This window comes from Muntiacus reevesi, chromosome 6, assembly GCF_963930625.1.
Source record: "Muntiacus reevesi chromosome 6, mMunRee1.1, whole genome shotgun sequence".
NCBI classification, from domain to species: domain Eukaryota; kingdom Metazoa; phylum Chordata; class Mammalia; order Artiodactyla; family Cervidae; genus Muntiacus; species Muntiacus reevesi.
This window is the reverse complement of record NC_089254.1, coordinates 63,297,739-63,320,732: the sequence shown is the minus strand read 5'-3', so window position 1 is coordinate 63,320,732 and position 22,994 is coordinate 63,297,739. Positions and strand designations below refer to the sequence as shown.

General features: G+C 40.4%; 1 protein-coding gene across 1 annotated transcript in view; it reads left to right on the top strand.

The window, feature by feature from the left end:
- The window catches only part of CHN2 (chimerin 2), a 322,964-nt gene that overhangs the window by 161,168 nt on the left and 138,802 nt on the right, over window positions 1–22,994 (top strand). Inside the window, exon 3 of the mRNA XM_065938728.1 lies at window positions 2,952–3,007. Coding sequence (XP_065794800.1) covers window positions 2,952–3,007 — 56 coding nt within the window. The remainder of the gene's footprint in view (window positions 1–2,951; window positions 3,008–22,994) is intronic.

Genomic DNA, 22,994 nt, shown 5'->3' with positions numbered 1-22,994 from the left:
GGCTTGAGGAGTTTGCAGGGGTCCCCCTCAAAGTTAACCTGGCTGGAGTAGGACAAATGGCTCTTTCCATTTGTAAGACTGGTGAACAACTACACTTCTCTTTACTCAGAGGATCCCTACAGTATACAGCTATAGGCTGTAGTTTGTTGACATAGGAGAGGAACTGTTCCTTACATTTCCTCTCCTGTAACCTCTATAACTGTTAATAGCATCTCAATCTTTCCATCTTTTTTCCTCCATTCCATTTGCAATCAAGCCCTGCTGATCCTCCTTGGCAATCAACTCCCTTCTCATCTGCATTTCCACCAGTGTTGTCCTAAATCACACTTTCAGGATCTCCTTTACATACAGTGAAAATACTCTTATCTTTTATTTCCCTGGGCTCCCCACATGGCATGGGGGTAAAGCATCCACCTGCTATTGCAAGAGATGCAAGAGACGTGGGTTCGGTCACTGGATCGGGAAGATCCCCTGGAGTAGGAAATGGCAACCCACTCCATTATCCTAGCCTGGAGAGCCCGGTGGGCTACAGTCCATGGGGTCACAAACAGTCAGACATGACTGAGCGACTAACACTTCCACTTTCACTTTACGCGTGTCTAACACTATTCAAAGCACTGAGCATCCCACTGTGGACAGAGCAAAGTCCCTGCCCCAAAGAGCTTACACTTGAGTCAAGGGAGAAAGCTCACAAAATAAACAAATACAATGTGTTGATGGTGATGAGTACAGTGAAGAAACATGAAATGGTATAAAAAGGAGCCAAATGGAGTGATGATGTGGAATTTTATTCCAAGCTGAGCAAGTCAGGGAAGACCTGAATGAAGGAGTGGGGAGGGAGCCATCTAAACATCTTGGGAAAAGCAATCCAGGTGGAGGGAGTAGCAAGTACAAAGGCCCTGAGGCCCAGAAAAATAAACCAGGGCTTTGGAGTCAAAAGGATCCATTTTAGTTTGATGCCCTGGGGCAGATATTTCACTTCTAGGCACTTATTTCTTCATATAAAATTGACAATGATAATGATATGTTCTTTCTTCTGAGCTCTTGAGAGGATTCAATAAAACATTGTTACTGGCATGTAACAGGCACTTGATATGCTGGTTCCCGTCTCTTCTCCCTTCCCCTCCATTCATCCTCAAAGCCTCCAGGTAATGCTGACTATGGTATCTATTTTATAGCTGGTGTTCAAATGTTTGCTGATATGAATTACAAAGGTATGCGTAGCTAAAAATGCTTCTGTCTTATAACAGCTATACTCCCTTTTCTACCTTCAGGGGAGGCATTAAAAATGGTATTCACAAAACCATTCCAGCCATGTCCCCAACATATAACTGCTGGCTTCAAAGGGCACTGGTGATAGGTGGATAAGAGGAGATAGGACTCTCTGGACATGGGTTCTATAATTGCTCGTGAGCTCTGTAATTCTAGAGATGCCCCATTTGGTTCCCTTTACACTCATTAACAACAAAACCCTGCTGAAAAGCAGCTAGTTGGTGTTGGGGTTGATCTGAGAGGAATAAAGGATTCCATGAAGACTCTATCGTGATTTAAGGAGAGTGTGGACTCTACTGGGATTGTCAATAGAGTGTCCAAAACTGTTTATCTTTAACCAATTCTTCCTCATGTTTCCTCCCGCACAAGAAGCCTTCTCTGACCTGTCCCTTATACATGGCTACAGTTATTCTTAGCCATCATTAGTATGATATGGCACCATCATTAATATGGGCAACCTAAGCTTAGAAATGGGATGAATTAAAAACATCTATATGAGAGTTAGATGATTCTTCTCTGTGAGGAAGCTGAGTGGTCTACCCTTATTTAGGTAAGAAAATAACCATTTTGAGCTGAATGCTTTGGGGAGCCATCAATACAAAATAAGTTCCATCATTGCTACCTCTGTTTCCACATGACTATCTGCCTTTCAATTAAAATTTCTTTTTTTATTTTTAGACCTAAGAGTAAGCCACAAATTTTCACCTCTCTTATTGCATTTTCTAGAAAGACTTTATACAATTGAATTTTTAACCTTTTATAGATGTATTTATGATATGATTCATAAATTTACTTAACATTAATTATTCCCTCTTCACAACTCTGAAGATAACATCAAGTAGGTTTGTTTTCAGCTCTCATTTCCACGAAAGTAAAACTTTAAGGTACATGCACAGGGTAGCTTTTCCTCTTAAGAAAAATAACCAAACTAGTTAAGTGGCAGAAAGCCACTCATCAAAAAGTCTGATAAATCACAAATAATAGTCTGATAAATTATATTTCTGTATATAATTACCTGCTTTCCTCTATGCCCAAGCTGGAAAGTCTGTCTTTTATACAGAATATAAGAGAGTTGTTATTATTTAAGATACTGAAGGGTCCAAGAAAAAGGAATGACAACGGTTGGAAAATAGTCAAGGAGCTAAGAATTTGTGGTGATGGGCAGGGCAAAAATGGAACTCATGAAAAAAGAAATGACTTGGGGCCTCATTCACTCACAGAATCAATTGTGTCTTTGTCCATAACTAACATTTCAGAGAATGCCACTTGTCTTCTAAGGCCATTCTTTCCCTGGTATTCTCATCAGCATTGAGACAGAGGGATCCTATTATGTGATCTTACTACTTAGGTACTCACAAGTAGAATTTCATCTTTTAAATTGTCAAAAGAATTTTAGTCTTATCTAGTCTTCCAAGAAAGCTATAACATGAACAATGCCAGTAACAATTATGAAACTAAATTGTCCTTATGAGAATTTTAAAAAATCAATTTTGCCAGTTTATATTCATTGTGACTCATTTCCATATAAATGATCTGACTTTATTCTGTCTAAAAATGGGTATCTCCTTTGTTTTTTGGTTGAGGAGTTTGCAGTTCTTGAAAGGCAGTTAGGTTGAGCTGTTTGAAGCCATGTTGGTGTGTGCTGGTTTTAATTATAATTCTCTTTTTCTGTTTGGCAGTATATCAGTTACAGCAAGAGGCCCCTCGTCCCAAGAGGATCGTTTGTCCTGGGGAGGTCAGTACTCAGCTATTTCCAATACACCTCGTTAAATATGATGAATGGTCAGCACTGTGTTCATATGGGAGAGCCTTCAGATTTACTGGGAGTTGATTTCTATTAATGTTTAAGTGTCATCAGATTTAACATCTAAATAATCTATATTTTGAAATTAAGTGTTATTTGAAAAATACTAACTTGTAATCAGAAGTCTTACATTTCTTACCACTGCAGAGGTAAATTAAGCATCTTTTTGTGAACTCCCCAAAATGTGTATTCTGTTTTTTCTTTGCTACTGCAGTTTTGATACTTTTATTGCTTCTTTTATTATAAAGGGCTTCCAGCAGAGAAAATGCAGAGAATGATAAATATCTGGACTCTCAACACGCATATTTAGCAAACCTCTATGCTTTGTCATATTAAAAAAAAAAAATCCCTGAGAAGAGTGACTGGGTTTTTATTCTTGGAGATAAGCTTAAAAATATATTGACTCATAAAAATGCCTCCTAGCCATAGAGCTTTCCCTGGCCCGCCTTTACCTTGTCAGTTCTCTTATCATCTGGGATGCCAGCAAGATTGGAAAGGCAAGATGAAGGCTGTTTTCTGGTTTTATGCTGACCAGTTGCTTTAATAGCCAGGCTAAAATCCTTCCAACAAAGATCTATGGGTCCTTGCTTGTTTTTGTTAGTATGATTTTGCTTAAATAGAGTAGCAGATTTCTTTTAAAGCATCACATCTGCCTGATCAGGGGGAAAGACTCTTTAATTCCAGGAACCTTGAGATTCATCCTTGACATCAGGACTTTCTGGCAGACTGACTAGATCTGGTTTTGAATCTGTCTCAAAGACTTACGTCCATATGTACCCACAACCAGAGCCAATTTAACTACTGTCTCATAAATGCTTCTATGGGAAGTTTTACTTCTGTGGAAGGGCACTGAAGTTCATCAAGTAGCCTGAATTTTAATAGAGTGAACATTCTCATCCCAGGAACATCGCTTGGGAGGAGAAAATATTTGATCTGAAAGGAAAAATTCAGAATGAGGTCAGATCTTTACTTGGTGGTATGGTCTTGTCTGTCACTTACTCTGCTGACTGATGTCCCTTGGTTTTTCAATAATATCCAAATAAGAGAAGATTGGGATAAATAACAAAAATTTTAATAAGAAGTTTTAATTAGGGTATTTTGGGGGGGCATTAAGAAACAAGTTTTTAAAAATTCCTTCAAACCTGCTTTACAGTTAGTATTTTGCCATCAGAAAAAAATATAACCATGTATAGGGAGTTAGAGAACTTTAAATGTCTCTATGAAAAGAATGTTTGTGAAATTAGAATTCAACAAAAGTCTCTTCCTCACTCTGTCAGTTGCACCGACTCTTTGTGACCCTTTGGACTGTAGCCCGCCAGGTTCCTCTGTCCATGGAATTCTCCAGTCAAGAATACTGGAATTGGTTGCTATGCCCTCCTCTAGGAGATCTTCATGACCCAGGGATTGAACCCTAGTCTCCTGTGTCTCCTGCATTGTAGGCAGATTCTTTACCCACTGAGCCTCTGGGGAAGCCCACAATCTCTTCCTAGTTATTAATAAAAAGCCTACTGGCAAAGTCTGGCACCAGAACTTGTAACCCAAGGAGATAGTAAATGTTCATTTGTTCTTTTATTTTATATATGTGTATTATATATAATGTAGAGGGAGCCTACTCTGTTCTGACTTTCATCTAGGTGTTGGGAATACAGCAAAGAACTTGGCTATTGATATCTTGAGTGTTTTATTAATTGTATGTAATTAAAGGTATATTTAAGATATTATCTGTGTAGGAGGGTATAAAAGAGAGAAAGAGAGTGAGAATAGAAAGAAAGAAAGAATCCAAGCACTTCTTTGTTTCTCAAAATCTTGGAATCATGTCCATCATCCTGTCATCCAGGTAGGATGTTAGCAGTGGAGATGGGTGGATTCAGATTAGCTTCATGAAGGCTCTTCACAGAGTTCCGCTGAAACTCTTCAGACACCCAGTGGGCCGGGGGTCCACTGCCTGTCTCTTTAACGTCACACTTGCATCAGAAGGGAGTGCCCGGAGGCCTTGGCATAGCAGAACTGTGTGCCACAAGCCACAAGCCACCGCCATCTGCTGTGACTGAAGGATATGGCTCACGTGCAGCTGTTTTCTTCCTTCTCTCTTGTTCTAAATCAAGCTTTTCACCTTTTGACATTTATCAGTCTGATTCATTAATAAGTTATGTCTGGTGGATGCTGGATTCCTAGCTAACTCTGCCCCTAGGAATTCCATATCTCGTTTCTGCCAGGAAACCTAACGCGAAATGGACGTTCATCGGCTCTATTTCCTCAGCAGGGGGCGCGGGGCCCATCCAGTCAGGCAGGTGTCGGGCGATAAAGGGCCGAGTGTGCTGGAGCGACAGGTGCTGCTGAGATGAGCGCCAGCGTAGCTTCAGGGCCCTTTGTCCTTCCGTGCAAATAATTCCTGCACGCATTGCTCAGTCTCCCAGGACTTGGCCTCCTCCTAGTGAAGGCCCCTCTTGGAGGCTGGTGAAACCATTGCTTCTGCTGCAGAGGATGCTTGAGCAGACAGCTCTGTGCCTTGCAGTACACCTGTGTGCTCAAGGGACGTGCCTAATGAAGACAGAAAGCCTTTTAGCTTGAGTGTGTGGCCAGAGAGACTGAAGCTTTATTAACACATTTACATAAAGCCATGAAAGCTGCTTCTTTTGAAAACCCTGCTCCTGTCAGCCACCTTGTCCCTGGCAAGTCACTCCAGACGTGTTACTCCAACACACTCCATCTCTTTTGTTTCTCTGATGACTAATAACCTCCCAGGCTGTGGGTCTCTCTCAGGTCTGGGTCCTCCCACTGAATGAATGCAATAAATTCCACATTAGAGCACCAAGTGAGTCTGCAGTTACCAAGTCGTGGAACACTCTTGTTCAAGCGTACAGACACAGGCCTACCTGACTTGCATGCTTGGTGGCTCTTGATGAACACTGACCACCTGGTGGACTTTGTTGGAGAAGGAGCAGATCAAGGGTACAGACTGATTCAGCAGGCGAAAGCTTTGCAAACCCAGGAAGGGGAGCCTGGCTGCAGAGTCACTTGAACTTGTCTGCAATCCTTGTTCTACCACTTTCCAGCTGCTTGAGTTAGAGTCAAGCACCGACTCTCTCCGAGGGATTAAGGTCTACCCCCAGGGCAAACAGCTACTTTTCAGGGCGTTCTAAGTGGGATCTATGTGTCAAGCATCTAGAATGGTGCCTGGCACACCGTGAATCCTCGCTGTTGACTCCTGGCAGATTCAGAAATCTGTGAAGAGCAAGTTCTGAGAGAGTCATTAGGGACATAGTCAGAGCAAGGACAGTATTTGCTGGATGTGAAGGCAAGAAAAGCAGTGATCAAGAACAAAGCAAGGTGCCTGGGTCAGGGATTAAGCCTCAAGGTAAAAAGATACTGAGGCTGAGGGGCAGAGTACAAGCTGAACGACAGCTGTGGCACCGATTGAGTCGGGTAGGGTTAGTTTCTAAAATCACACTCCATTGCTTTCTTGAGATTTATTGCAGTAAATTAATATTTATTGAGCATCCCAGTACCTGGCCGTCTCTACCAGCATAATTCTGAGTGTTCCATGCCAGGAGACTCAAAACATCTTCCAGGATGCAAAATTTCACTTCCCCTTTCTGTCAATTGTCAACCAGTCATCTCCTAAGCATTTATTAATTACCAAACGGGTACCTGGGTGGTCTGCCAGGAATTGTGCAGAATATTGACTCTCAAATGTGTGTCTCTACCTGAGGCCTCTCCCGTGGGCTCCAAACACCTCGCTCCATCTGCCTACTTGATCTTTACAGGTAAATGTCCTACAGGCCATCTCTAGTCTAATGGTCAAAGGAGAACTTTGAACAAGGACAAAGAACAACTTTGTCCTTGGACCCCACTCCATTAAACAGCACCTAACTTCAGAGACCTGGATGCCTGTTTTTCTCGTAGCAAACTTCGATTTTGCCTCCAAATATATTTGGCATTTGTCACTGTTCTCTGTCGCCAGGACTGCCCTGTGGTTTGGCTCATCATCGTTTCTTACCTGGATTATTTTTTAGTGTCTAAGCTGCAGTTTGCAGACTCTTAGTTGTGACATGTGGGATCTAGTTCCCTGATCAGGGATCAAACCCCAGCCCGCTGCATTGGGAGCACAGAGTCTAAGCCAATGGGTCACCAGAGAAATCCCTCTTAGCTGGACTATTGCCACTCAGCAGCCTCCAGCTTCATAGCCCTGCTTCCACTGTTGGCACTCTTCCTGGTACACAGATACATACACAAACACACACACACCATTCTTCAAACAGGAGCCCAAACCATCACTGTTAGATATAGACCCAATAGCTTCCCTTCACTCTCACCCTGCCTATGAGCCCTGGTGTGGCTCCTGCCTTCCTCACAGTCCTGTCTGCACCACCATTCTCTGAGTGCACTGCCTTGCAGCCCCATTAGTTCTTGCTCCTGTCCATCAAACAGACCACAGTGCCCCTGCCACAGGGCCTTTGCATTTGCCCTTTGCCTGAAATTCTTGTCCTTGAGTTTCCTACATGTCCAGATTTCACATCAAACCTTACCTAATAACTGAAGCCCTCCTTGAACCCCCTAAGAATTAGTACCGACAGATCTTCTCTCTCACATCACCAAGTTTGTTTTGTTTATATAGTTAATACAATCTGTAGTACACTTTTGCTCATATTTAACTGTTTCCTTGTTGTCTGTACATCTCTTTCAGAAGAATACAAACACTAGGGACATCACTAATCTTAATCATGGGTACTTCCCTAGTATTGAGCCCAGAGCCAAGCAGCAGTGGGCAGTCAGTAAATATATGGTAAAATGATGAAAAAAAGAGACTACTAACTTAAGAAATTTAGAACTCTCAGACTATTACTAATAGCATATCAGATTTACTCAATGCTGTTATTAGGGGAGTCAGTTGGACTTCTGGCTGTCGTTAAGGTTCTTATGTAAGCACGGACTAATATTTTTTCCTGGAACATTCTAAATTTCTTTTTGACCTTTCCAAAAGGCCAAAGTGTTAAGATTTACTTGTATGACTAAAGTCAAGTCAAGTTCCTCTGGAATTACATGAAGAATACAAAATATGTAGAAATTCTTTTGTGACTGTAAATGATTTGGTGTCTTGTGTCATTCTTTTTTTTTAAATTGCTGTAGTGAATATGGGATTATAAAAGGCAATTTCAAAAAAGGGAAATAAATTACATACTATCATTTCAAATTGTTCTCCATTTTATGCAGCCTTACTCCCCCTCTCCCTTACCATAGAATAATCTATTTTGGAAAAAATATTTTAATGCAACAGTGAATTCTAGAACTGAGGTTTCTAGCATTTATGATCAGAACCAGTTTTTTTCCCTTGATTATCAGAAGTTAAGCCAAATACGGAGGACAGTGATCTATCTTAAATGTTTAGCAGTAATCCCGTATTTTACCTCCTAGTGATTTGTATTTACTTTTTAAATATTACCTTTTGTGCCCCTTCTCCTTTTCTGTGCATTTTCTCTAGTTTTTAGTGTTTGTAAATAGCTACACATTTAATCTCTTCTACTTTATTTGTAAAAACTGTTCTTTTAAGCCCACAAAAGTATTTTACTTTATCATTAAACTTTAAAATTTTTGATTCACCATAACTAGATTTCACAGTCTCACAGTCTTGTAGTTTTAGGTATTTATCTTGTCTTGGGCATGTCTGGAAGATCTTAACCAGCCATATTGATTGGCTGTATCATTCTCAACTAACCCAGTACATTTCAAATCACAGATTTAAAATAAACTCAGAGAGGTTTTCTAATATTCTACCATTCTCCCCACTTTCTTTTTCTATTCATTGAAAATAAGTGTTTTTGAGCAAATGTGCATCAGAGGGAACAAGAAAAGTCTACTGATTCAAGACATCAAGATAAGCTATGTCTTTAATGTAATAAGATTGATTCTATAAGCCACAAACAAAAACCAATTCCATTACCTTTTAATTGGCTTTATGTGTAGTAATCAGAAGGCTATTCCTTCCCTGGTCAGAAATACTTCTCTTTTTTTCATCCTAGACTTTCTCCACAAGTCTCTTTTTTTCTCCTTAATATTGACACAACCTAGAATAAAGGACCCTTGCCATCATTATTCCTTTCAGACTTTCATCTCACTCCCTAACACAGTAAGGCTTTTTGCTTGATGTGATTTTATCCTGAGCTAGGCTTGCTTGGCTTGTAGACCCACTGTTGTAAAGGGGGAAAACCTTCTCATAAAACTAATGTTTTAAAATTTTTTAACATATGAGTTTTATTGTTTTATAAAGTTAGAACCAAGAGTTTGCACTTCTTTAAATAAAAGACTTCTTTTTTATTAGCAAGTGATGCCATCTACCAAAATACATAACCTTCCCTCCAAATTTACTCTCTTTGGAATATTTTGAATTTCTTCTAATAGGGCATAGACTTTGCACACTTGCACCTAGAAAATATTTATTCATTTCCAAGGTGATGGTGTGAGCAGAGGATAAGGGCTCTTGAGGACAACCCACTATAGAATTTAGAGGCTCAGGAGCTCTGAGTCCAGGGGACAGATGACTAAACTGGCTGCCAAGGAATATCCATGTAAGGTGGGTATGAACTGAGGCAAAAGTGGAAGCTTTTTTCCACTTAAAACAGGATAAGGAAAATGAAGAAGAGTTAACAGTGATTGATAATTTGTAACATTTCTTAAGAAGTTACTTGTTTTAGTCCTCCCTCATGTCCAACTCTTTTGCAACCCCATGGACTGTAGCCAGCTAGGCTTCTCTGTCCATGGGATTTCCCAGACCAGAATACTGGAGTGAATTGCCATTTCCTTCTCCAGGGGATCTTCCCTGACCGAGGGCTCAAACCTGCATCTGCATTGCAGGCAGATTCTTCACTGCTGAGCTATCAGGGTAACCCTGAGAAGCTACTACTAGAGATGAATTACTACATTGTGTGCATGCATGCTAAGTTACTTCATTTGTATCTGACTCTTTGCGACCCCATGAACTGTAGCCCACCAGGCTCCTCTGTCCATGGGATTCTCCAGGCAAGGATACTGGAGTGGGTTGCCACGTCCTCCTCCAGGGAATTTTCCCGACCCAGGATTAAACGCACATCTTAGATCTCCTTCACTAGCAGGCAGGTTCTCTTACCACTAGCACCACCTAGGAAGCCCACATTGTGTAGTTAGTGTTTTGTTTTGCTTTGTTTTTTATAAAGGGATAACTGACAGCGTCATGGATTCTGTCATCTCCACTTAGTCTGTGATAGCTGTGACCCAAGATAGCATCACTCACAGATGGGGGCAGGAGAGGTGTGGTCCAGACTGAGGGCATGGTAGTTATGAGGTTTTTTTCAGACCAACCTTACTCACCCAAACAGAGAGCAAATGCCCCCATACCAATAGCTCTCTAGACGGTATGTCTGCTCTGTGACTCAGAGGCCAGGTCCATCAAAATTTCAGGTGTGGCCAGGACTGTCTGGGGTAGGTACATAGCAATGGATGCACAAATGAGACTTTAAAGACATGCTTCACATTTGACTCATCTGGTTAAACATTAACTGAGAAATAATGCTCATAAAGGCAGTTACACTTTGTCCCGAGCAAGTCATGTTCCTAGAGTAGTGTGGTCTGGCTAACCAAGCAGTGAGATGTTTGGAAAAAAAAAAAAAAGAAAAACATATGGAAAAGAAAAACACGTCTCAGACCGTGCAGATTTGACTGTGGCGACTGTAAAGGATATTGCCTAATAATTTACTGCTGTCCATCTTTCCATAGTAATGAGTGCTAACACATATGAGTGACTTACTGGACACCGAGCGCTGGGTTAAAGAGTTTCACATACGTAATTTCTCATAACAGTGCCATGTGATTGTTATCTGTCTCATTTTACAAGAGGAAATGAGACAGTGAGCACAGGAAGGGCAGAGCCAGTCAGTCTCAGATGGTCCAGATCCAGGACTTGGCTTCTAACCCAGTGATTCTCAAAGTGTGGTCCCAAGACCAGCAGCAGCAGCAGCAGCACCAGGGAACCTGTCAGAAATGCAGATTCTTCTGGCCCACCCCAGACCAAGGATCTGGGTCTTAACAAACCCCGCTGGTCATCCTGATGTTCGCTCAAGTGTGAGGACTGCTGCTGGAGCCGTTTTTCTCACTTCCTCTACTTTCTTTTCTGTTTTTAATTGAAGTATAGTTGATTTATAATGTTGTGTTAGTTTCTGGGGTATAGCCAAGTTATTCCATTTTGCAAATATATAATATATATATTCTTTTTCAGTCTTTTCCATTATAGGTCATTAAAAGGTATTGAATATAGTTCTTGTGCTATACAGTAAATCCTTGTTTTTTTATCTATTTTATATATAGTAGTGTACCTCTGTTAATCCCAAGCTTCTAATTTATTCCTCCCTTGCTTTCCCCTTAGGTCGCGTAGCTTTATTTCTATATCTGTGAGTCAGTTTCTGTTTTATAAATAAGTTCATTTTTATCATTGTTTTAGATTCCATATACAAGTAATATCATACGATATTTGTCTTTATCTTTTTGACTTACTTCACTTAGTATTTAAAATGATAATCTCTAGGCCCATCCATGTTGCTACAGTGGCATCATTTCATTCTTTTTATGGCTAAGTACCTTCCAGTTATGTCTGTACCATATCTTCTTTATCCATTCATCTGTCAGTAGACATTTAGGTTGCTCCCATGGGTCAGCTATTGTAAATAGTGCTGCCAGAAATATTGGGGTGTGTGCATTTTTTCAAATGAGTCAGTCTCTCTGCTTTCTGTTTCATGCTGCTTCCCCTGTACCCTGGAATAGAAGAATCAAGATACTTTCTCTCCTGATGATATTTACTGTTTGCCCAGCATTGGACTAGACTTTTCATGAATTTAAAAATCAGTGCCAAGTCATCCCATGGCTGCCTTTTCTTTTCTAGATGTACTTCCTCCTTGATGTTATTTTCCATTCGTTAAAAACATTTTGCCTTTGCCTTTCCTCTTTGCTATGTCTAGCTTTCCCATGCCCTCGTATGTTGCTGGGGCCAAATATGAATCTTTGTAGGGGAATGGTCAGTGCTTAATTTAACCTGCTTTTCTACATCCACCACTCCTCTCCCAAAAAGCTATTCTTCTCAGTCTTATGTTTGTATGACTAATTAACAAAAATGTTCAAATTCAGTTCCAGTCAGGTGATTTGTACTCGTGTTCATCCATATTCAGTATACATTGTTATGAACTCCAGCTCTTCTTTGATGTTTTCCTTACCTTGTTCAGTTCAGTTCAGTTGCTCAGTTGTGTCTGACTCTTTGCAACTCCATGACTACTGGAAAAACCATAGCTTTGACTAGACGAACCTTTGTTGACAAAGTAATGTCTCTGGTTTTTAATAGGCTGTCGCAACTTTCCTTCCAAGGAGCAAGCGTCTTTAATTTCATGACTGCACTCACCATCTGCAGTGATTTTTTTGGAGCCCCCCAAAATAAAGTCTCTCACTGTTTCCATTGTTTCCCCATCTACTTGCCATTAAGTGATGGGACCAGATGCCATGATCTTAGTTTTATGAATGTTGAGTTTTAAGCCAACTTTTTAACTCTCCTCTTTCACTTTCATCAAGAGGCTCTTTAGTACTTCTTTGCTTTCTACCATAGGGTGGTGTCATCTGCATATCTGAAGTTATTGATATTTCTCCCGGCAATCTTGATTCCAGCTTGTGCTTCATCCAGCCCAGCGTTTCTCATGATGTACTCTGCATATAAGTTAAATAAGCAGGGTGACCATATACAGCCTTGACATACTCCTTTCCCTATTTGGAACCAGTCTGTTGTTCCATGTCCAGTCCTAACTGTTGTTTCTTGACCTGCATACAGATTTCTCAGGAAGCAGGTCAGGTGGTCTGGTATTCCCATCTCTTTAAGAATTTTCCACAATTTGTTGTGATCCACACAGTCAAAGGCTTTGGCAAAGGCTTACCTAGTAGATATGCACAAATCCCGGCTAAATTTACTCTTGCTCTCAATGAACCTCTGAATTAATAAAAGTAATAAATCCATCATCATTATGTCAGGAGTACTTTGAAATATATTTCTGTTTTCCAAGTGCTAGTCACTTCACTCAGTGAATCAACTCTATGCTCATTGAGTAGTTCTCAATTCAGAATTGTAGGCAACTCATTTATCAGTGAAAGCCAGTCCAGTGCTGATGCTGTCTGGGCCCTGCCTCCTTGCCTCAGTCTACCACTCCTTTTGTTGTTCCCAGCTTGATTGGCACCATTGATAATCAATCATCTTTGGCTGTGTCCTCTGACAAGCCACAGTCTTGGAATTAGCTCTCAGTATACCATATCTCCCTGTCTTGTTGGCAAGAACAGCAAGCTTTGCTTTCATGATAGTATCTCTTTCTTCTTCCTATTTACAGGGCCAGTGTCATCTCCCCATCTACTGCGGGAGGAAATTAAATATCCTTGGCACAGCCCCATAAAGGCATGTTGGTTACCATCCAGCACCTTGTGTCCACCTCGGTAATTACACATCAATTGTTTGATGAATTGTTCTTGTATCTCCCTAGGTATTTCTACTGCATCTATAATTACACTTTGCTGATTGTCCCTTTGCTCTGCTGCGATCCTCCATGTTCCATGACTTCTCAAAGTCCATGTTTAATGATGGTGCAGCAGCACCTTCCAGTTCAAGGATGCAGATCAGGTCCCTTAGGGTCTCAGTATTCTTTGATTGTTTAACAGTATAATTCAACCATTTGCTGTCTTCCTTCACTTTGATTTTTCAAGTTGGCATCAGTAGGCCATAGATTAAAATGTAATGATTCTTTCCTCCCTGAGCAGTAGGAGACAGCAGGACGTGAACACAAATAGATGATTTGACCACCATTAAATAAAAAGGTCATTTGAAGCATTGGCAAATGCCCTGAGTTTTGAGCTAACTATAAGATGTCCTGAAAATGATTTTTGAGAATGAACTCTAATGTGTATTAGTCTAGAATAGCCATTGGCAAACAATTGTCTGCCAGCTATTTTTGTAAATAAAGTTTTGTTAGAACACAGCAATGCTCCTTCCTTTATGTATTATCTATGACTGGTTTTATACTTCCTTGTTGAGTCCTGGAGACAGATTGTATGGTCCTCAAAGCCTGAAGTAGTTACTATCTTATTCTTGCCAGAAAAAGTTTCCTGACCCCTAGTCTTGTATTAGAAGTAATGTTGAAGGGTTAATACATGCAAAGCACTCAGAACAGTGACATTTATCTGTGGGAAGTATTGGTCTTTAATTTCTACCATTTCCCAAGCACTTGTATAAGTGTTAGCCAGAAGAAGAACTTCAGTTCTGTAGTTTAGGATGGATTTGACCCTAAGCCATTGTGAGAAACATTTTGACCTTCATGTTCAACACTTCTATATTGGTGAAAGAAGCCCAAGCAGTTACAATAAGAAGTTGTTCTTTCACCTGCTTCCTCAGGGCCACTTATTCCCTGTCAAGAAATGGTAGCCTGTTTAAAAAGGTGGCCCAGCGCTCTATAAGCAGGAAATTTAAAAGGTGTGTACAATCTCTTTATTTGGGAACATCATCTGAACATGTAAACTAAGCTCACCTTCTTTAATTTCAGGCCCAAACCATTTGGGGGAAAGAGTGCTGTGTCTACAACTTACTATGAAGTACACCCCCCCACCAAATTTGGATTAGTGGATAGATATAGGGATGAATAAATACATATACCATAAAGCACATATATGTAGCACATATTATAGAATTTAAATAGTGCATATATGGGTGTTGGCTGTTAACTTTTTTCAGCATTTCTGTCTATATGAAAATTTTCATAATAAAATGTCAGAAAGAAAAACAAAGCTTTTTGTGCAAGAAGAGCAATGTCCGAGCAAGCTCTGACCCAGGGAACAAAAACAGTCACTTGGGTACGCAGCCCTGAAAGGCAGGAGTGTGGCTCAATGTCAGAGCTGCTGGAAGCACCATAAGCTCAAGAATTTTTAACATGGAATAATTTGTCAGAAAAAGAATTTGAAAGCAAGGACAAACATGAATAAAACACTTTTACTCTTACTTATTACCATATTGGGAATTGTTTGGCGGAAATTTCAGAAGTGCTGCTTTTCAGAAGTGCTGAATTAAGTAATTTTTTAAAATAATTGAGAAAAGGCTTTTAGATTTTATGGCATCATCACCATATAGCAAAATGAATACTGGACCTGAAAGCTGCAGCTGGGTTTCAACCTCAAATCTGTTGCTAGCCCTGGGTAGCACTGGGAGCAGACTAACTTATCACTCCAAACCACAGCTTTCTCATCAATAAGAAAGAGGCAAAGATATTAATACATAGTCCACTTTCCTAGTAGAAGAATATATGTAGAAGCATTCTGAAAGCCATGAGGATGTCACCAGACAATGAGTTCTCAATGGAGGCAGTATCAGGCCCAAGATGGGGGGTGGTTCTTGAGGGGGGCACATAAAAATTTTTACTATTTCAATTTATGAAGCACAGATAAACATATAAAACAGAAGCAGATATACAGTCTTATCTGTAGTACTGAAATTTTGCTGGGAAGAGATGATTAGGAAAGAAAAATATGTGTAAAAAAGTTTCAGAGGAAGGTTATAATACAAACAATATTGAGAATGTTTTGCCAAATAATCTTTAATTTCTACTATCTCCCAAATTATGTTCCCTTTTTCTGCAGGCAGATTAATTTTATCCGTCAGTTTGAGCATATTCAATTGAATACTTGGATTGAATACATTTGAATTTTTTATTTCTAGGAGGAGAGAGTTAAAAAAAATACTTCTGGGAAAAAGAATAAGACTGATGGACATTCTTTGCCTCTTCCAAAGTACATATAGTACCACTTAACCCAAATACCATTAGGCTTTGAAGGAAGGAATTTGCTAACAGGAATGAGGAATTAAATGAGCGTACTCACCCGATCTTTTTTGCCTCCTAGAAATTTATCGGCAGCATTAATTTTCCCTTGATTTAATTCAGTTCAATTGCATACTTCAAGCTCTTTGAGCCTAAGAGGTATGTGGAGAATTTAAAGAGAGTTCCAAGGAGAATAATGAAGATGAAATAAGGATTGGAAAGTAGGATCTGTTGGGAAAGATTTAAAGAACAAGGATTATTTAGTGTGAGGAAGAATAGGCAATCAGGTGGTTTCTAGTAGTGGAAACCTGCTTCTTGGGAGAATGTTCTCAGGTTCTTATCTGCCCTCAAGACCAAAGAAAGGGGAAGAGTATATTTGAAGCAAGAGGGGCATGAGATTAGATATCAAGATAAAATATCTGTCCATGATGGAATCCTAGACTCTGACTCACCTTTAAGGTATTTTTTAAAATAAAGTGCCTGTCTGTAGGAAGTTATCAGGAGGATAAACATGTAAACCCTTTACATTTGATTTTCCTGCCCTGGTCAGAGTCTCGCCAGCCAACCTGGCCAGTGTGACCTCCATGGTATTCAGTTTAATGGGAGGAAAGTTATTATTCCTGGAGCTGTGGCTTCAGGATGGCAGAGTATGAGTACCAAGCCCCAGGTAAGAGCAGAGTTAAGCAATACATCCAGTTGCATTATCCGTACAAGCAGGGCTGAAAGTGGGTGTTGAGAGCCCACACGTAGAGCCAGGGAATCAGTGTCAGAGAAGCAGCAGCAAGGAAGAGTGGGTCAAAGTGAGGTTCTGGGCGGATGATCTGGGCTAGTTAGAGGAGAGAAGTGGCCACAGTTAGGCTTTGGGGGCTCTTCAAAGGCTACTGTGAGAGTGGGTCAAAATCCATGTAGAAGTCCTAGGAAAGTGTTAATTCTTTCCATGTTTGGGAACATCGTTGGGAAAGTCATTGTTTCCCATCCTAGGTGTGTATCAGAATTTCCTGTGGAGCTCTGTTAACCTCACAGCCACCTTGGCTCCAGCCCTTGAGACTGGGATTTAATGGGAATATCACTTAGGATTCTGTTGTGAGCAACAGAATCAAAACTGGCTAAATTTAGAGGGAAAAAGTAGGAGGGGTGGTGAAGAAAGGGATTGGAAAGATATGAAGAAATTCCCTGAATGGAAAAAAAGGAGCTAAACAAGGGGCTTTGGGAAGGATCTGTGAATCAGGACATCTTCAGGGACCAAGGAAACAGGATGGATGCACCTCTGGGCAGTGAAGTGTGTAGTTGGGCCCCAAGCCTCAAGATATGATAGCCTGCTTTTATATCCTGCTTCTCTATATTTCAGTTTGCCTTTTGGAAATGGGTGTGATGGATTTCACCTATGGGGTAGTCATGAGCATTGAATGGGTTAATATACATGAAGAAAGCGATTAGAACATTTCTTGGCACATAGTGAGTTCTTAATGCTTATTAGCAAATATTTTTGTTGTAGCTTTTAGGCTCTGCCATTCGTGTGAATCAACTCTAACCATTTCTCTTAATAGTTTCTCCTCAACTTGCATTCTCCAGGCTCAGAGCCTCTGAGCAGCTTATGTTGGTTCACACATTCACCCCTTGGCCTGAGAATGTGCAGGAACTTGATTAGCAGAATCACTGACAACAAGCCATGGTTGTTCCCTAGGCTTCATTCTTTACTCTTTGGAGATTCAGAAAACCGGAGGGAGAGCACGTTTTGTCCTATGGTGTAGAAGCATAAAGGACCAAGGTGTGGGCCATCAATACTGCCTATGTGGCCATGAAGACCCCTTTTGAAATTTCAGTGAGTCCAGAAAGGGAATGTAGGCCATTGGCAGAGCTGTCTTTCAAATAATGTATTACTTCGATGGAAGCTGAGCTGTATGTAAGATAGGCTGTTTATTGCTAGGACAACAGAGGTGAGAAGACAGGAGCTCTTTCCCCAAGGAGCTCACATCTAGAGATTGCAAAGGCCAACAATTTAAGTCCTAATAAGATCATGGCCCTAACTCAGGCCTTTATAAAGTTTATAGAGAGGCTAAGAAACCATACCTAAACTGGTGTGAGTTAGCCAGGAAAGATTTTCCCAAGATGGCAGCATCTTACCTCTTATTATTAAGATCAGTGCCAGGTTAAGGCATGGACAGGTTAATGAACAAGATTTAGAATTCCAGGCAGAGGAAACAACCCAACCAAAGAAAGGCCAAAGTCTTTCACAACCAAGTTGTGAAACTACAAGGCATTCTATATTAGGAACTTAAAGAATTGGGGGATGAGGATGTGGTGGAGCAAAAGTGTGTGTGCACAGAACTGTTGAGTGAGCACAACCTAAAAGTTGAGAATTATGTTTTATTCAGAAGACAGACTGAGTACTTAAGTCCAAGAGACAGCCTCTCAGATAGCTCTACAGACTGTTGTGAAGAAGTAAGGGAGGAGCCAGGATATATAGGAGTTTGGGAAAAAAAAAAAAGCCGAGAGTTGGAACATTAAAAGATTAAAGAAAAACCAGACATCTCAAGTTAATGAAGCTAGCACTTTTCTATGTATGGAAAGATGCAAGAGTCTGGGCTCAATGCAATATTTCCTTTGAGATGCACCTTAACTATCTAGGGTCAGTATCCTGCTTTTTCTGTCCTGACTCTCTTCAGATTGTACCACAGTGGGGGTGGCTACAGTGGTTGATGACTTGATGGCCATCAGTTCAGTTCAGTCGCTCAATCGTGTCCGACTCTTTGTGACCCCATGAACTGCAGCACGCCAGGCCTCCCTGTCCACCAACTCCTGGAGTTCACCCAAACCCATGTCCATTGAGTCGGTGATGCCATCCAACCATCTCATCCTCTGTCATCCCCTTCTCCTCCTGCCCCAAATCCCTCCCAGCATCAGGGTCTTTTCCAATGAGTCAGCTCTTCACATCAGGTGGCCAAGGTATTGGAGTTTCAGCTTCAATATCAGTCCTTCCAATGAACACCCAGGACTGATCTCCTTTAGGTTTGGCTGATTGGATCTCCTTGCCATCCAAGGGACTCTCAAGAGTCTTCTCCAACACCACAGTTCAAAAGCATCAATTCTTGGGTGCTCAGCTTTCTTTATAATCCAACTCTCACATCCATACATGACCACTGGAAAAACCATAGCCTTGACTAGACGGACCTTTGTTGACAAAGTAATGTCTCTGCTTTTTAATATGCTATCTAGGTTGGTCATAACTTTCCTTCCAAGGAGTAAGCATCTTAATTTCATGGCTGCAGTCACCATCTGCAGTGATATTGGAGCCCAGAAAAATAAAGTCAGCCACTGTTTCCACTGTTTCCACTGTTTCCCCATCTATTTGCCATGAAGTGATGGGACCGGATGCCATGATCTTAGTTTTCTGAATGTTGAGCTTTAAGCCAACTTTTTCGCTCTCCTTTTTCACTTTCATCAAGAGGCTCTTTAGTTCATCTTTACTTTCTGCCATAAGGGTGTGTCATCTGCGTATCTGAGGTTATTGATATTTCTCCTGGCAATCTTGATTCCAGCTTGTGCTTCCTCCAGCCCAGCATAACATCCTTTGTTTACTGATGTGGCAGGTGACATCCTTTGTTCACAGGACATATTCTAGATACACAAGCAAGACCATGTTAGGAAGATTCTGCATACTATTCATTTATTCATTCAATAAATATTTATTGAGCAACTACTGTATACCAGCTCTTTTACAGACTCTAGAACAGCAATAACTAGCAAAGCACAAAAAATCTCTGCCCTTGTGTAGTTTCTGTTTGAATGGGAGAGATTGGCCAAAAGCACACAAATAAAATATATAGTATCTCGGGTGATGATAAATGTAGTGGAAAAAAATGAACCAGAGCAGAAATACGGGTTATGCCAAGGAGTGGAGTTTCCACTTTTAAGTAGAATAGTCTGGGAGACCCCATTGAGCTGTGTGGTTTTGACCACATGGCAGTGGAAAGCCAGTGAAGACTTTGCAGTAACAGGATGAGATTTACACCTTCTGCCCTCACTGTGAAAGATAAATTGGAGGATGATTAAAGTATGGACAAGAAGACCTGTAAAAAGACAATTTCAGCAGTCCAGGTGGATAGATAGTACAGTGAACATGGGGAGAAAGCAGGAGCATTTTGAGAACAATTAAAAAACTACATCCAATGAACAGGACTTAATGACTTTGGGGTTGGGAAGGAGGAAGGAGGGGAAGTTTTGTTTCCAACCCAGGAGTCAGGGCAAAGTTTCAAAGCAACATGCTGTGAGTTGTGGAGACCCACAGAGTAAAGGATTTAAATATGAGTTCACGTGTATGCATATCATGATGGATATTCTTGTTGTTGTTCAGTCACTCTGTTGTGCCTGACTCTTTGTGACCACATGACCGGCAGCACGCCAGGCTTCCCTGTCCTTCACAATCTCCTGGAGCTTGCTCAAAGTCATGTCCATTGAGTCATGATGCCATCCAACCATCTCATCCTCTATCACCCTCATCTCCTCTTGTCCTTAATCTTTCCCAGCATCAAGGTCTCTTCCAGTGAGCTGGCTCTTTGCATCAGGTGGCCAAAGTATTGGAGTTTCAGCTTCAGCATCAGTCCTTCCAATGAATATTCAGGGTTGATGTCCTTTAGGATTGCCTGGTTTGATTTCCTTGCAGTCCAAGGGACTCTCAAGAATCTTCTCCAGCGCCACAGTTCAAAAGTATCAATTCTTCAGCACTCAGCCTTCTTTATGGTTCAACTCTTAACATTCGTATGTGACTACTGGAAAAACCATAGTTTTGATTGAATGCACCTTTGTAGGCCAAGTGATGTCTCTGCTTTTTAATACACTGTCTATGTTTGTCATAACTTTTCTTCCAAGGAGTAAGCGTCTTTTAATTTTATGGCTACAGTCACCATCCACAGTGATTTTGGAGCCCAAGAAAATAAAGTCTGCCACTGTTTCCATTTTCTCCCCATCTATTTGCCATGAAGTGATGGGACCGGATGCCATGATCTTCGTTTCCTGAATGTTGAGTTTTAAGCCAGCCTTTTCACTTTCCACTTTCACCTTCATCAAGAGACTCTTTGGTCATCTCCACTTTTTGCCATTAGAGTGGTATCATCTGCATATATGAGATTACTGATATTTCTCCTGGCAATCTTGATTCCAGCCTGTGCTTCATCACATGATGTAGTCTTCATGTAAGTTAAATAATCAGGGTGACAATATACAGCCTTGACATACTCCTTTCCCAGTTTTGAACCAGTTCATTGTTCTGTGTCTGGTTCTAACTGTTGCTTCATGACCTGCATACAGGTTTCTCAGGAGGCAGGATATTCTTGAGTATGTCTTAAATTTTTTTCTCTAGTGTTTTTCATGTTTTTTATAACTTTTCCAAGGGTGGAGGGAGGTTGGTTCCCTTATTAATCTTATTGAGTTGTTAGTCCGTTTAGTTTTGCATTTATCTGAGCTATTTCCCTGAGTAGCTAAAGGTGTTTCTCTCTTTTCTTAAAAGCTACTCTTATCAGTATTATCAAAAACAAGTATTCCCTCTTACCCTTGTTTTACTCCATTTTATGTCTTTCATGTATTTGTTGCATATTTGCATTTTAGTTTTAAAAACTGTTTTAATAACCTTCCTTGGGAATACATGAGTCTAAAGTTCTTTTAGTTTAAAGTAGCATTATAGATGTTTGGGGGTGCCTGTGTATTGTAGGATGCTTCCCACGATGCCTGGACTCTCCCACCCGCTGGACGCCAGTAGCATCCTCCTGCTAGTCCTGACAATTAAAACTGTCTCTAGATATGGCCAAATATCCCCTGGGGCATAAAAACACCTCCCCCCACAGTTGAGAACCACTGGTCTAAGAAAAATCTTTTACTTTTTATTTGTTCTAATATTACCACTTATTTTAAAAGGTAGATCAGTGGTAAAGAATCTGTCAGTGCAGAAGATGTGGGTTCAATCCCTGAGTCAGGAAGATCCCCTGGATAAGGGAATGGCAACTCACTCCAGTATTCTTGCCTGGGAAACCCCTTGGACAGAGGAGCCTGGCGGGTTACAGTCCATGAGGTCTCAAAGAGATGAACACAGCTGAGCAACTGAACACATGCACACATATTTTAAAATCATAATCCATGGGAAAACATAGGGAAAAAAAGAAAAGACAGAAAACAAGCCAAGTGAATGCGAACTGCTTTGGTCCTGAGCATCCAACCTGGTATTGTGTGCATCTACGAGTTAGCAGAATGTTTATAGCAAGTTTCTAAGGAGCCTGACTTGTGGTTACTTACATAACTTAGCAAAACCATTGGTAATCTTTTAAGGAGGTTTATTACAGAAAGACTGGCTGATAGATTTTTTTATAATACACTCTAATCAAGACAGGAAGTAAAGCACCTCATTAGTGCCCCATAAAAATCCTGGAGGGTTTAAAGTAATTCCATGAGGATAACTAAAGAAAAGAAAGGGAGATTGCAAGTTTACTCAATTTTCATTCTATACTATGTGATCTGACCACAGAATGTAAATTTCTTTTTTAATTAGTTAATTTTTATTGAAGTTTAGTTGCTTTACAATGTGTTTCTGCTGTATAGCAAAGTGAATCAGTTGTATGTATGCATTTATTCCCTCTTTGTCCCCATAGAACATTGAGTAGAGTTCCCTGTGTTATGCAATAGATTCTCATTAGTTATCTATTTTGTACATAGTCATATATATATATATATATATATATATATATATATATTCACACACACACACACACATATATATGTCAATCCTAATCTCTCAATTCATTGGATTCTCTCCTTTCCCCTTTGGTGTTCATACATTTGTTCTCTCCATCTGTGTCTCTATTTCTGCTTTGCAAATAGGTTCATTTGTACCATTTTTCTAGCTTCTACATACATGTGTTAATATACGATATTTATTTTTCTCTTTCTGACTTACTTCACTTTGTATGACAGTCTCTAGGTCCATCCACATCTCTGCAAATGGCACAGTTTTGTTCCTTTTTATGGCTGAGTAATGTTCCATTGTATATATGTACCACATCTTCTTTATCCATTCA